The sequence below is a fragment of the Vespa mandarinia genome, chromosome 13 (assembly GCF_050613455.1).
Source record: "Vespa mandarinia isolate Hongniang chromosome 13, ASM5061345v1, whole genome shotgun sequence".
Lineage (NCBI taxonomy): Eukaryota > Metazoa > Arthropoda > Insecta > Hymenoptera > Vespidae > Vespa > Vespa mandarinia.
The window spans coordinates 4,017,538-4,031,340 of NC_140822.1; the positions used below are offsets into that span (position 1 = coordinate 4,017,538).

At 28.3% G+C, this 13,803-nt stretch overlaps 3 protein-coding genes across 5 annotated transcripts; all 3 read left to right on the plus strand.

The window, feature by feature from the left end:
- Positions 1 to 1,875: 1,875 nt before the first annotated feature.
- On the plus strand, positions 1,876 to 4,683 carry LOC146872601 (uncharacterized). Its single transcript, XM_085661107.1, has 9 exons — positions 1,876 to 2,147; positions 2,338 to 2,457; positions 2,544 to 2,661; positions 2,741 to 2,999; positions 3,074 to 3,178; positions 3,277 to 3,367; positions 3,887 to 4,032; positions 4,194 to 4,472; positions 4,650 to 4,683. Exons 1-9 carry the CDS (start codon positions 1,941 to 1,943, stop codon positions 4,681 to 4,683), a joined length of 1,359 nt encoding a protein of 452 aa, XP_085517233.1. The 5' UTR covers positions 1,876 to 1,940.
- A 532-nt stretch (positions 4,684 to 5,215) lies between these two features.
- On the plus strand, positions 5,216 to 9,263 carry LOC146872602 (uncharacterized). Its single transcript, XM_085661108.1, has 9 exons — positions 5,216 to 6,287; positions 6,478 to 6,597; positions 6,684 to 6,801; positions 6,883 to 7,141; positions 7,216 to 7,320; positions 7,413 to 7,503; positions 8,039 to 8,184; positions 8,346 to 8,478; positions 8,892 to 9,263. The coding sequence occupies exons 1-9, from the start codon at positions 6,126 to 6,128 to the stop codon at positions 8,913 to 8,915; spliced, it is 1,158 nt and encodes a 385-aa protein (XP_085517234.1). The 5' UTR covers positions 5,216 to 6,125; the 3' UTR covers positions 8,916 to 9,263.
- A 957-nt stretch (positions 9,264 to 10,220) lies between these two features.
- Positions 10,221 to 13,442, plus strand: LOC146872603 (uncharacterized). 3 transcript variants are annotated; one of them, XM_085660899.1, is made up of 10 exons: positions 10,221 to 10,450; positions 10,723 to 10,842; positions 10,929 to 10,981; positions 11,047 to 11,105; positions 11,288 to 11,384; positions 11,459 to 11,563; positions 11,662 to 11,752; positions 12,265 to 12,410; positions 12,572 to 12,704; positions 12,772 to 12,912. In XM_085660899.1, exons 1-10 carry the CDS (start codon positions 10,289 to 10,291, stop codon positions 12,820 to 12,822), a joined length of 1,017 nt encoding a protein of 338 aa, XP_085517025.1. In that variant the 5' UTR covers positions 10,221 to 10,288; the 3' UTR covers positions 12,823 to 12,912. The 3 variants fall into 3 exon arrangements, with proteins under 3 accessions (XP_085517025.1, XP_085517024.1, XP_085517022.1); XM_085660898.1 differs by lacking the exons at positions 11,047 to 11,105; positions 12,772 to 12,912 and adding an exon at positions 13,106 to 13,442 and having other exon boundaries at positions 10,929 to 11,046; positions 11,126 to 11,384; XM_085660896.1 differs by lacking the exon at positions 11,047 to 11,105 and having other exon boundaries at positions 10,929 to 11,046; positions 11,126 to 11,384.
- The last annotated feature ends 361 nt before the right edge of the window (positions 13,443 to 13,803 follow it).

Below are 13,803 nucleotides of genomic sequence, written 5' to 3' on the forward strand. Positions count from 1 at the left end.
TTATTAGCAGTTTTTTTTGTCGATTAATTAACCATTGTTGAGTAGTACACGAAACAAAGGAGAACATTCACGTGTTGTTTCGTGCGTAATCATGTGAAGTTATATGAAAATATTTACGGACACAACAATGCTAATATGTATTCTCTTTGTTTCCTTATTTTGTAGTTATATTCAGTCTCTCCTTCATTGGAATAATAACTCCGTGTATATTAAATGTTTTCTGATACTACATTGGTACATCGGAAAATGTTAATTACCTATTACAATAAATTATGTTTCAAATCTTGGGAAACATTAACAATCTATGTCGTATTAATTATAGCTAGATTGTTATTTCCATCATATTTGGTAATGATACAATATGCATATTTTTAATTAAGCTTAATAATGTAACGCGATTATGTTAGTTTATATTTTTTGGAAGTATTATTAAGTAATTAAACTAGAATTGACAATGTATTATATTGTAGTTATTGCAAATTGAAAATATGTCAACCATTGTCCAAGATGCCCAACAATTTGATCAAAATAATCATAGGTAGGTGTTATATTGTTAATTCCATAATAATAGCATGTATTAATTTTTATGTCGGACAAACCTTATAAATCATAATATCATAATTTACGAAGAATTGTAGGAATTCTAATAATTATACGGAATTGTTTCTTTTCAATGGCTATAATTAATTAAAAAAAATCATTATTACTATATAAGAGTTAATCTAGTTGATAATATCAATAAAGTTTATTTCAGGCGTTATTATATTGTCATAATGACAAATTGTTCCATATGAAAACATACAATTAATATTTCTTTTTCTTTTATATTTATACCGAGACAAAAGTTCATTCTATTCTCTTTCTGTAAGAAATCAAAAGGTCTCGTTATTCGTAATAGCAAGAAGCATAAGTCCGTGCAGGCTTTCAATCCATGATTTATTTGCCTCATCTGAGTAATTATTTTCCGGAAAAACATCATACAATTATAGACTCTATTAATTATTTTATTTATTTTAATTAACGATATTTTATTTTTGTTAATGCAAAAAACATTTTCTTTTGTAAATGTGTATTAAAGTGCATGCTAACTGCAAAATTTATTTTAGGAAAATGAAATGCAATGATTTGTTAATACGAATAAAAGAACTCCTTTCCTCCCGCACAAATAAAATGTGTCTACTATTAGTTGTTGCATATAGATCGACTTTCATTATTATTGAAATTTACATTATGCTTAAGAACAATTTCAGTCAAAATATCTCTCTTCATTTTTGTTCCGATGAAATTAACAACGACACTTCAAGAATTCACAGAATTTTATCGCGGAAGATTAGTTATTCACATTTTCCAGTGGCACAGTTCTTTTACATTAAGAAACATCTTATCAGTTTCGTAATAGTCTAACTTCGTTATCAACAAATTTTCCTACATATCGATTTCTTTAAATATAGATATTCATCAAATCTTATACTTGATTTCAATGAAAATGTCCCATAAGGTAGTCGAAATAATCGATTACTATTTTTCTTATTTCCGTATAACTTACGACACACTTTTACTCTTGTCAATAATATCGATTTCACTTTACTGTCTAGTTCCTCGTAACGCCTGGTTTAGCATGTATCTTATTCCGCGGTCGAACGACGACTGAGAAGATTGCAGTACGACAAACCACATTGCGCATGTCTTTCATTAAGAGAAGAAGCAACAATCACTCCTCTCGTTTAATTGCGTGAACCATCATATGTTTTTATGTTTCGATGTACTTGACTCGTATCGGGAAGGGTTCAATACTACGTTAATGTATGAGAGGAATATATTATGCGAATTGTTGCTATAGATTCGATCGACATTTACATTATTTTCCTTTCATTGTTTTCCAAATCGTTCTATAGACTATAATGAACGTCAATTTGAATGCGCAATAAGGAAGAACCGTGATGTGTGGTGTTTACCTCGTTGCAATTTTCGTCAGAATATTCATTATGTCTGTAGCGAGCGGTCTTACCTACTTCGAGCAACATTTTCTTTTTTCGAACAAATTGTTTCAATATACTATGGGTTTGAGACCTTATCAAAATTCGAGAGATCTGTTGTTTCAAGTGTGTATCATAACTATTTATTTATTTCCAGGAGTAGCACACCAAGTAAATATATTTTTCGTTAATTTGTACCTGATTATGCCTATTAGAATTATAATAATCATTGTTTTTTATTGCGGGTTTATTTAAATTAATGTCAAATATAATTGGTTTGAATAAGTATTACAGTGTGTTGAGCGAATAAGAACTCATAGATTGACAATAATGAAGCATTATAAAGATTTTTTGACTTCAGTTTTATCAGCTCGCCATTTCAGAAGTCCCTCTAGCAACAACTATCAAAGTACTGCAGTATATGTTTGCAGTTATATGTTTTTGCTATACTTACATTATTTATTACTTTAAATACGTACAAGTTCGTATCATTTATTTTAAACTTATTATATTTTTTTCAATGGATGGAAATTGATTTAAATAATTAGAAAAAAAATTTACTTTCAGATGAAATCAATTATTTCTCATATTAAATTTGATTACGAGCATATGTCTAATAAATACGAATTCGATATTACGGAAAAATATATTGAACAGAGCAAACTATATACGTTTTCTATCCTAGGTACGGACATAACATACTACATGAAAATCGGGATACGCAATACCTACAATTAAATTTATGTATGTATGTTTTTTTGTAGTTATCTTCAACCTGTATTTTCTTGCAACAATAACCCCTTGCTTTATAAGTATTTTTTCATATCAATTTGGTACATTGGAAAATGTTAATTCAACTTTACCCATTCCAATTAATAATATTTTAAATCCTGGGCCGTTATATTACACTTTGTTTATTTATCAAGCAATAGAAATCTATATATCAATAACTTTAGCAATCATATGTTATTCAACGTATTTGGTTTTCGTAAATCACGCATGTTGTCAATTAAGCGTTATAAGGTATGCAGATGACTAAGAAACATTTAGTTTTATCTCATGTATCATAATGTCATTTTACAATATACTTCTTGCAGATTGAAAATTGGACATCCTTTTCTAAAACCACAGAAATTTAAACAAATTATGGATGAATTCGCTTGGATCGTGGACGTAATACTGTGTCATGAAAGGATCTTGAGGTTAATTCACAATAATCGTCTATTTTATTGAACTGTCCATCTTAATCAATGATGTGATGTATAATACATGTTTTTCATTTTTTTTGTTTTTATTTAAGATATATTACGTTGCTCAATTCTATTTCAAAGAGAGTTTACTTATTCGAAATTTTCTTCATTATGCTCTTCATTATATTGGATTTCTTGTATGTAAGTAATTCGTTTACTATAAGTGGGATGTATGGAATTAGAAAATATTTTAAATTTCCTATCATTACGTTTATATTCTACATTATCGAGTAATTTTGTAGTAATACATTTATGTTTCTTGAGACATGTTAGAAATTCCGATTTTTCTTATTAACTTTAATTCTCTTAAATATTTTTATTATAAATTCTTTTTAGATAAAATTTCTCTAATGTAAATAACCAAATCGTATATATTAATTTGGGGGAATTAAGTTCTGAAATTGCTTTGTATATACAATTATAATCATTCTTTTTCCCTGAGAAATAAATCGTTCTTTTTTTAATGATAATGTATGAGATTGAAAAGAGAAGATTCGTTAACAATCGACTGTTAATTTAGCAATTTCACCGCGTTATATCTTTCTTATGGAACAAACTAAGAAACTGGATTCTAGAGACCTAATATATTTTACTTGCAGTCTACGTTTATTTAAGTCATCTGCAAAAAGGGAATATAAAACATTTTTTCTTTGCTTTTAGATATTTCAAGTTTCATCGGTGAGGGAAAATATAAGCCAACTTATCGAATGTAGTTCCTACATTGCATGCTCTATATTTGTTACATTTGTAAATTTTTATGTTGGCCAGACGCTTATAAACCATAGCGTAAAAACTCGCGAAGAATTGTGAGATTTTTATTGAATAATATGGAATATTTATTTCTTTTGTTTCAAGTGCAACTAAAGTGATAAATAACATTAATTAGAAATGTATCTTTTTATAACTAGTCTATACGTAGAAGCTATTAAGTTATGTGTTGTTTAAAAGATAAAATATTATTTTGCAGGTGTAAAATACCATTCTATATTCTTTCAATAAGAGTTCAAAAATTACTGTTATTTATGATATTGAGATGCTCAAAGCCATGCGTGCTTTCAATCGGAGATATATTCGTATCGTCCCATAAAGCATTCGTTGGGGTAAGTGGAAAAAGATATATTATAGATATTAAATCTCATTATCTTAAAGAAGATTCTTCTATTTTAGTTATTGCAAAAAGCATTCTCTTTCGCATCGGTGTACCGCAATATACATTAACTTTACCTTATTTATATAAATCTGTGATGTATTATTATCTTCATTATTCGACCATCCCTTACCTTCTGAGAATACAAAATTGTAGTCAATAGAATTAAATATAGCGAAACTTTTGAATAGTAACGTGCAGAAATTTTTTTATAAAAATTTTATCCATTATGCATGGATATTATATATACTTTTATATATATTCATATGCCGACAGCTTTCAAGATAATCGCACTTTTAAAATTAACTAACGAATATTTTTATTATGTACGCCCAGACGTTTCCTTTTTTATAGAAACGTTGTCTCGACGAATATTGAACGTGAATAAAATCGATAGACTTCACTGACGGTTACCTCGTAACACAGTGCGTGCTGTTTGTATCGTGCATACTACACAACGATCGAAAACTGGCAGCGAAAGTTCGCGATCAATATACTTCACTACGCATATCCTTCAGAATTAAAAAATTGAAGACATATCCACCATCTATTAATTTTGGTAAAGAATTTTTGTAAACAGCTTACTTAAAGATATTTATACCGAGATAAAAATTCATTCTATTCTCCTTCTGTAAGAAATCAAAAGGTCTCGTTATTCGTAATAGCAAGAAGCATAAGTCCGTGCAGGCTTTCAATCCATGATTTATTTGCCTCATCTGAGTAATTATTTTCCGGAAAAACATCATACAATTATAGACTCTATTAATATTTTTATTTATTTTAATTAACGATATTCTATTTTTGTTAATGCAAAAAGCATTTTCTTTTGTAAATATGTATTAAAGTGCATGCTAACTGCAATATTTATTTTGGGAAAATGAAATGCAGTGATTTGTTAATACGAATAAAAGAACTTCTTTCCTCCCGCACAAATAAAATGTGTCTACTATTACTTGTTGCATATAGATCGACTATCATTATTATTGAAATTTACATTATGCTTAAAAACAATTTCAGTCAAAATATCTCTCCTCATTTTTGTTCCGATAAAATTAACAAGGACACTTCAAGAATTCACTGAATTTTATCACGGAAGATTAGTTATTCACATTTTCCAGTGGCACAGTTCTTTTACATTAAGAAACATCTTATCAGTTTCGTAATAGTCTAACTTCGTTATCAACAAATTTTCCTACATATCGATTTCTTTAAATATAGATATTCATCAAATCTTATACTTGATTTCAATGAAAATGTCCCATAAGGTAGTCGAAATAATCAATTACTATTTTTCTTATTTCCGTATAACTTACGACACACTTTTACTCTTGTCAATAATATCGATTTCACTTCACTGTCTAGTTCCTCGTAACGCCTGGTTTAGCATGTATCTTATTCCGCGGTCGAACGATGACTGAGAAGATTGCAGTACGACAAACCACATTGCGCATGTCTTTCATTATGAAAAGAAGCAACAACCACTCCTCTCGTTTAATTGCGAGAACCACCATATGCTTTTATGTTTCGATGTACTTGACTCGTATCGGGAAGGGTTCAATACTACGTTAATGTATGAGAGGAATATATTATGCGAATTGTTGCTATAGATTCGATCGACATTTACATTATTTTCCTTTCATTGTTTTCCAAATCGTTCTATAGACTGTAATGAAGGTCAATTTGAATGCGCAATAAGGAAGAACCGTGAAGTGTGGTGTTTACCTCGTTGCAATTTTCGTCAGAATATTCATTATGTCTGTAGCGAGCGGTCTTACCTACTTCGAGCAACATTTTCTTTTTTCGAACAAATTGTTTCAATATACTATGGGTTTGAGACCTTATCAAAATTCGAGAGATCTGTTGTTTCAAGTGTGTATCATAACTATTTATTTATTTCCAGGAGTAGCACACCAAGTAAATATATTTTTCGTTAATTTGTACCTGATTATGCCTATTAGAATTATAATAATCATTGTTTTTTATTGCGGGTTTATTTAAATTAATGTCAAATATAATTGGTTTGAATAAGTATTACAGTGTGTTGAGCGAATAAGAACTCATAGATTGACAATAATGAAGCATTATAAAGATTTTTTGACTTCAGTTTTATCAGCTCGCCATTTCAGAAGTCCGTCTAACAACATCTATCAAAGTTCTGCACTATATGTTCGCAGCTATATGTTTTCTGCTTACTTACAGTAATTATTACTTTAAATACGTACAAGTTCGTACCATTTATTTTAAACTTATTATATTTTTTTTAATGGATGAAAATTGATTTAAATAATTAGAAAAAAAATTTACTTTCAGATAAAATCAATTATTTCTCATATTAAATTTGATTACGAGCATATGTCTAATAAATACGAATTTGATATTACGGAAAAATATATTAAAGAGAGCAAATTATATACGTTTTCTATCGTGGGTATGAATGTGAAATACTACACGAAAATCCTAATACGCAATACTACAATGAAATTTTTGTATGTATGTTTTGTTTTTGTAGTTATCTTCAACCTGTGTTTTCTTGCAACAATAACTCCCTGCTTCTTAAGTATTTTTTCATATCAATTTGGTACATTGGAAAATGTTAATTTAACTTTACCCATTTCTATTAATAATGTTTTAAACCTTGGGCCGATATATTACAGTTTACTTATTTACCAAGCAACAGAAATCTATATATCAATATCTGTAGCAATTATATGTTTTTCCACCTATTTGGTATTGATAAATCACGCGTGTTGTCAATTAAGTATTATAAGGTATGCTGATGACTTAGAATTGTTTTGATTTATCTTATGTATTATAATGTTATTTTACAATATATTTATTGCAGGGTGAAAATTTGCCATCCTTTTCGAGAACACCAGAAATTTATTCAAATTTGGAATGATTTTGATTGGATAGTCGACGTAATAAAGCGTCATGAAAGGATCATGAAGTAAGTTCAGAATAATCGTTCATTTTATCGAAATATCCATCTTAATCAATGTGATGTATACTTCATATTTTTTATTATTTTCTTTGTTTAAGATACCTTGATTTTCTCAACTCTTGTACAAAGGGAATTTACTTAATTGAAGTTTTGTTTATTATGCTCTTCTTTGTATTGGATTTTTTGTATGTAAGTTTTTTGTATGTAAGTCCTTTATAATAAATGGGGTGGTAGAATTAGATAATATTTTAATTTCTCTATTATTACGATTGTATTCTACATCATAGAGTAATTTTGTAGTAATACATTCATGTTTCCGGAGTCATGTTTAAAATTCCGTTTTTTCTTTTAAATATTTTTATTCTCTTAATTCTTAAATATTTTTATTATAATTTTGTTTTAGATAAAATTACTCTAATGTAAATAATTAAATCGTATATATTAATATGGTGGAATGTTCTGATATTGCTTTCTACATACAATTATGACAATTTTTCTTTCCCTGAGATATAAATTGTATCTTTATTAATGAAAATATATGAGATTGAAAAAAAATATTTATTTAACAATCAATTGCTAATTTAGCTATTTTACCACAATATATCTTTCTTATGGAATAAACTAAGAAACTGGATTCTAGAGACTTAATATATTTCCTTGCAATCTATTTTTATTTCAGTCATCTGCAAAAAGGAAATTAGAAACATTTTTTCTTTTCTTTTAGATATTTCAAGTTCCATCGGAGAGGCAAAATATAACCCAAATTGTCGAATGTAGTTCCTATATTGCATGCTCTGTGTTTGTTACATTTGTTAATTTTTATGTTGGACAGACGCTTATAAACTATAGCGTAGAAGCTCGCGAAGAATTGTGAGATATTTATTGAATAATATGAAATATATATTTCACTTGTTTCTTATTTATCCAAAATGATACGTAACATTAATTAGAAAACTATCTCTTTATGACTAGTCTATACGTAGAATCTATTAATTTATATGTTGTTTTAAAGATCAAATATTATTTTGCAGGTGTAAAATACCATTCTATATTCTTTCAATAAGAGTTCAAAAATTACTGTTATTTATGATATTGAGATGGTCGAAGCCATGCATGCTTTCAATCGGCGGTATGTCCGTTATGTCACATCAAGCATTCTCAGGGGTAAGCGTAAGATGATAAATCATAGATATTAAACTTCATTATCCCAAAAAGGAATCTTTTATTTTAGTTATTCCAAAAAGCATTCTCTTTCGCATCGGTATACCGCAGTGTACATTAACTTTACCTTATTTTGTCCAATATAAATCTGTAAAGTATTATTATGATCATTATTCGACTATCTCTTTTCTTCTGAGGATAGAAAATTGGAATTAAATATATCGAAACTTTTGAATAGTTACGTGCAGAAATTTTTTTATAAAAATTTTATCCGTTCTGTATGTCTTATTATATATACATTTATATATATGCATATATATGTAAATATTGATTAGTTTCAATATTATAGCTGGGCACTTAGAATTAACTAACGAATATTTTTATTTTCCACTACTTAACATTTTCTTTTTTCATAGACACATTGTTTAGACGAATATTGACGTGAATAAAATCGATTGACTTCAGTGACGGTTACCTCGTAACATACTGCGTTCTGTTTGTATCGTGCATACTACACAACGATCGAAAACTGGCTGCGAAAATTTGCGATCAATATACTCCACTACGCATATCTTTCAGAATTAAAAAATTGAAGACATATCCACCACCTTTTAATTTTGGTGAAGAATTTTTGTAAATAGCTTCCTTAAAGATATTTATAGCGAGATAAAAATTCTTTCTATTCTCTTTATGTAAGAAATCAAAAGGTCTCGTTATTCGTAATAGCAAGAAGCATTAGGCCGTGCAGGCTTTCAATCCATGATTTATTAGCCTCATCTCAGTAATTATTTTTCGGAAAAACATCATACAATTATAGACTCTATTAATATTTTTATTTATTTTAATTAACGATATTTTATTTTTGTTAATGCAAAAAGCATTTTCTTTTGTAAATATGTATTAAAGTGCATGCTAACTGCAATATTTATTTTGGGAAAATGAAATGCAGTGATTTGTTAATACGAATAAAAGAACTTCTTTCCTCCCGCACAAATAAAATGTGTCTACTATTACTTGTTGCATATAGATCGACTTTCATTATTATTGAAATTTACATTATGCTTAAGAACAATTTCAGTCAAAATATCTCTCCTCATTTTTGTTCCGATAAATTTAACAAGGACACTTCAAGAATTCACTGAATTTTATCACGGAAGATTAGTTATTCACATTTTCCAGTGGCACAGTTCTTTTACATTAAGAAACATCTTATCAGTTTCGTAATAGTCTAACTTCGTTATCAACAAATTTTCCTACATATCGATTTCTTTAAATATAGATATTCATCAAATCTTATACTTGATTTCAATGAAAATGTCCCATAAGGTAGTCGAAATAATCAATTACTATTTTTCTTATTTCCGTATAACTTACGACACACTTTTACTCTTGTCAATAATATCGATTTCACTTCACTGTCTAGTTCCTCGTAACGCCTGGTTTAGCATGTATCTTATTCCGCGGTCGAACGACGACTGAGAAGATTGCAGTACGACAAACCACATTGCGCATGTCTTTCATTATGAGAAGAAGCAACAATCACTCCTCTCGTTTAATTGCGTGAACCATCATATGTTTTGATGTTTCGATGTACTTGACTCGTATCGGGAAGGGTTCAATATTACGTTAATGTATGAGAGGAATATATTATGCGAATTGTTGCTATAGATTCGATCGACATTTACATTATTTTCCTTTCATTGTTTTCCAAATCGTTCTATAGACTGTAATGAAGGTCAATTTGAATGCGCAATAAGGAAGAACCGTGAAGTGTGGTGTTTACCTCGTTGCAATTTTCGTCAGAATATTCATTATGTCTGTAGCGAGCGGTCTTACCTACTTCGAGCAACATTTTCTTTTTTCGAACAAATTGTTTCAATATACTATGGGTTTGAGACCTTATCAAAGTTCAGATGATCTCTTGGTTCAAGTATGTTCAGTTGTCCTTTATGGATTTCCATTAATAACACACCAAGTAAATGTATTTTTCTTTAATAATTACATGATTATGCCTATTATAATTATTGTATCTATTATTATTGTTTTGCGAGTTGATTCAAATTAATTTGAAGTATAAGTGATTTGAATCAAGATTACAGTGCGTTGAGCGAATAAAATTAAATGATCAGTGTGTGAATAAATATTTTGCATTGAACATAGATGGTATAGTCACCTATAAATAATCTTTTATTAAAGGAACTCGTAGAATAACAATAATCAAACATTATAAAGATTTTTTGATTTCAGTTTTATCAGCTCGCCATTTCAGAAGTCCCTCTAGCAACAACTATCAAAGTACTGCAGTATATGTTTGCAGCTATATGTTTTTTCTATACTTACATTAATTATTACTTTAAATACGTACAAGTTCGTATCATTTATTTTAAACTTAATATATTTTTTTCAATGGATGGAAATTGATTTAAATAATTAGAAAAAAGATTTACTTTCAGATAAAATCAATTATTTCTCATATTAAATTTGATTACGATCGTATGTCTAATAAGTACGAATTCGATATTACGGAAAAATATATTAAACAGAGTAAACTATATACGTTTTCTATCCTAGGTACCGACATAACATACTACATGAAAATCGGGATACGCAATACCTACAATTAAATTTATGTATGTATGTTTTTTTGTAGTTATCTTCAACCTGTATTTTCTTGCAACAATAACCCCTTGCTTTATAAGTATTTTTTCATATCAATTTGGTACATTGGAAAATGTTAATTTAACTTTACCCATTCCAATTAATAATATTTTAAATCCTGGTCCGTTATATTACACTTTGTTTATTTATCAAGCAATAGAAATCTATATATCAATAACTTTAGCAATCATATGTTATTCAACGTATTTGGTATTCGTAAATCACGCGTGTTGTCAATTAAGCGTTATAAGGTATGCAGATGACTAAGAAACATTTAATTTTATCTCATGTATCATAATGTCATTTTACAATATACTTCTTGCAGATTGAAAATTGGACATCCTTTTCTAAAACCACAGAAATTTAAACAAATTATGGATGAATTCGCTTGGATCGTGGACGTAATACTGTGTCATGAAAGGATCTTGAGGTTAATTCACAATAATCGTCTATTTTATTGAACTGTCCATCTTAATCAATGATGTGATGTATAATACATATTTTTCATTTTTTTTGTTTTTATTTAAGATATATTACGTTGCTCAATTCTATTTCAAAGAGAGTTTACTTATTCGAAATTTTCTTCATTATGCTCTTCATTATATTGGATTTCTTGTATGTAAGTAATTCGTTTACTATAAGTGGGATGTATGGAATTAGAAAATATTTTAAATTTCCTATCATTACGTTTATATTCTACATTATCGAGTAATTTTGTAGTAATACATTTATGTTTCCTGAGACATGTTAGAAATTCCGATCTTTCTTATTAACTTTAATTCTCTTAAATATTTTTATTATAAATTCTTTTTAGATAAAATTTCTCTAATGTAAATAACCAAATCGTATATATTAATTTGGTGGAATGTTCTGAAATTGCTTTGTATATACAATTATAATCATTCTTTTTCCCTGTGAAATAAATCGTTCTTTTTTTAATGATAATGTATGAGATTGAAAAGAAAAGATTCGTTAACAATCGACTGTTAATTTAGCAATTTCACCGCGTTATATCTTTCTTATGGAACAAACTAAGAAACTGGATTCTAGAGACCTAATATATTTTACTTGCAGTCTACGTTTATTTAATCTGCAAAAAGGGAATATAAAACATTTTTTCTTTGCTTTTAGATATTTCAAGTTTCATCGGTGAGGGAAAATATAAGCCAACTTATCGAATGTAGTTCCTACATTGCATGCTCTATATTTGTTACATTTGTAAATTTTTATGTTGGCCAGATGCTTATAAACCATAGCGTAAAAACTCGCGAAGAATTGTGAGATTTTTATTGAATAATATGGAATATTTATTTCTTTTGTTTCAAGTGCAACTAAAGTGATAAATAACATTAATTAGAAATGTATCTTTTTATAACTAGTCTATACGTAGAAGCTATTAAGTTATGTGTTGTTTAAAAGATAAAATATTATTTTGCAGGTGTAAAATACCATTCTATATTCTTTCAATAAGAGTTCAAAAATTACTGTTATTTATGATATTGAGATGCTCGAAGCCATGCGTGCTTTCAATCGGAGATATATTCGTATCGTCCCATAAAGCATTCATTGGGGTAAGTGGAAAAAGATATATTATAGATATTAAATCTCATTATCTTAAAGAAGATTCTTCTATTTTAGTTATTGCAAAAAGCATTCTCTTTCGCATCGGTGTACCGCAATATACATTAACTTTACCTTATTTATATAAATCTGTGATGTATTATTATCTTCATTATTCGACCATCCCTTACCTTCTGAGAATACAAAATTGTAGTCAATGGAATTAAATATAGCGAAACTTTTGAATAGTAACGTGCAGAAATTTTTTTATAAAAATTTTATCCATTATGCATGGATATTATATATACTTTTATATATATTCATATGCCGACAGCTTTCAAGATAATCGCACTTTTAAAATTAACTAACGAATATTTTTATTTTGTACGCCCAGACGTTTCCTTTTTTATAGAAACGTTGTCTCGACGAATATTGAACGTGAATAAAATCGATAGACTTCACTGACGGTTACCTCGTAACACAGTGTGTGCTGTTTGTATCGTGCATACTACGCAACGATCGAAAACTGGCAGCGAAAGTTCGCGATCAATATACTTCACTACGCATATCCTTCAGAATTAAAAAATTGAAGACATATCCACCATCTATTAATTTTGGTAAAGAATTTTTGTAAACAGCTTACTTAAAGATATTTATACCGAGATAAAAATTCATTCTATTCTCCTTCTGTAAGAAATCAAAAGGTCTCGTTATTCGTAATAGCAAGAAGCATAAGTCCGTGCAGGCTTTCAATCCATGATTTATTTGCCTCATCTGAGTAATTATTTTCCGGAAAAACATCATACAATTATAGACTCTATTAATCATTTTATTTATTTTAATTAACGATATTTTATTTTTGTTAATGCAAAAAACATTTTCTTTTGTAAATGTGTATTAAAGTGCATGCTAACTGCAAAATTTATTTTAGGAAAATGAAATGCAATGATTTGTTAATACGAATAAAAGAACTTCTTTCCTCCCGCACAAATAAAATGTGTCTACTATTACTTGTTGCATATAGATCGACTATCATTATTATTGAAATTTACATTATGCTTAAAAACAATTTCAGTCAAAATATCTCTCCTCATTTTTGTTCCGATAAAA

Bases quoted from the DNA above. Each gene is read 5' to 3' on its own strand.
- LOC146872601 (XM_085661107.1), top strand. From the start codon at position 1,941: ATGTGTGGTGTTTACCTCGTTGCAATTTTCGTCAGAATATTCATTATG. The intron at 3,000-3,073 runs GTATGCAGATGA...TACTTCTTGCAG, and splicing joins TGTCAATTAAGCGTTATAAG to ATTGAAAATTGGACATCCTT. The intron at 3,368-3,886 runs GTAAGTAATTCG...CTTTGCTTTTAG, and splicing joins TTATATTGGATTTCTTGTAT to ATATTTCAAGTTTCATCGGT.
- LOC146872602 (XM_085661108.1), top strand. From the start codon at position 6,126: ATGTCTGTAGCGAGCGGTCTTACCTACTTCGAGCAACATTTTCTTTTT. The intron at 6,598-6,683 runs GTTCGTACCATT...ATTTACTTTCAG, and splicing joins ATTACTTTAAATACGTACAA to ATAAAATCAATTATTTCTCA. The intron at 8,479-8,891 runs GTAAGCGTAAGA...CTTTTTTCATAG, and splicing joins CACATCAAGCATTCTCAGGG to ACACATTGTTTAGACGAATA.
- LOC146872603 (XM_085660896.1), top strand. From the start codon at position 10,289: ATGTCTGTAGCGAGCGGTCTTACCTACTTCGAGCAACATTTTCTTTTT. The intron at 10,451-10,722 runs GTAAATGTATTT...TTTTGATTTCAG, and splicing joins TTCCATTAATAACACACCAA to TTTTATCAGCTCGCCATTTC. The intron at 11,047-11,125 runs GTACCGACATAA...GTTTTTTTGTAG, and splicing joins ATATACGTTTTCTATCCTAG to TTATCTTCAACCTGTATTTT.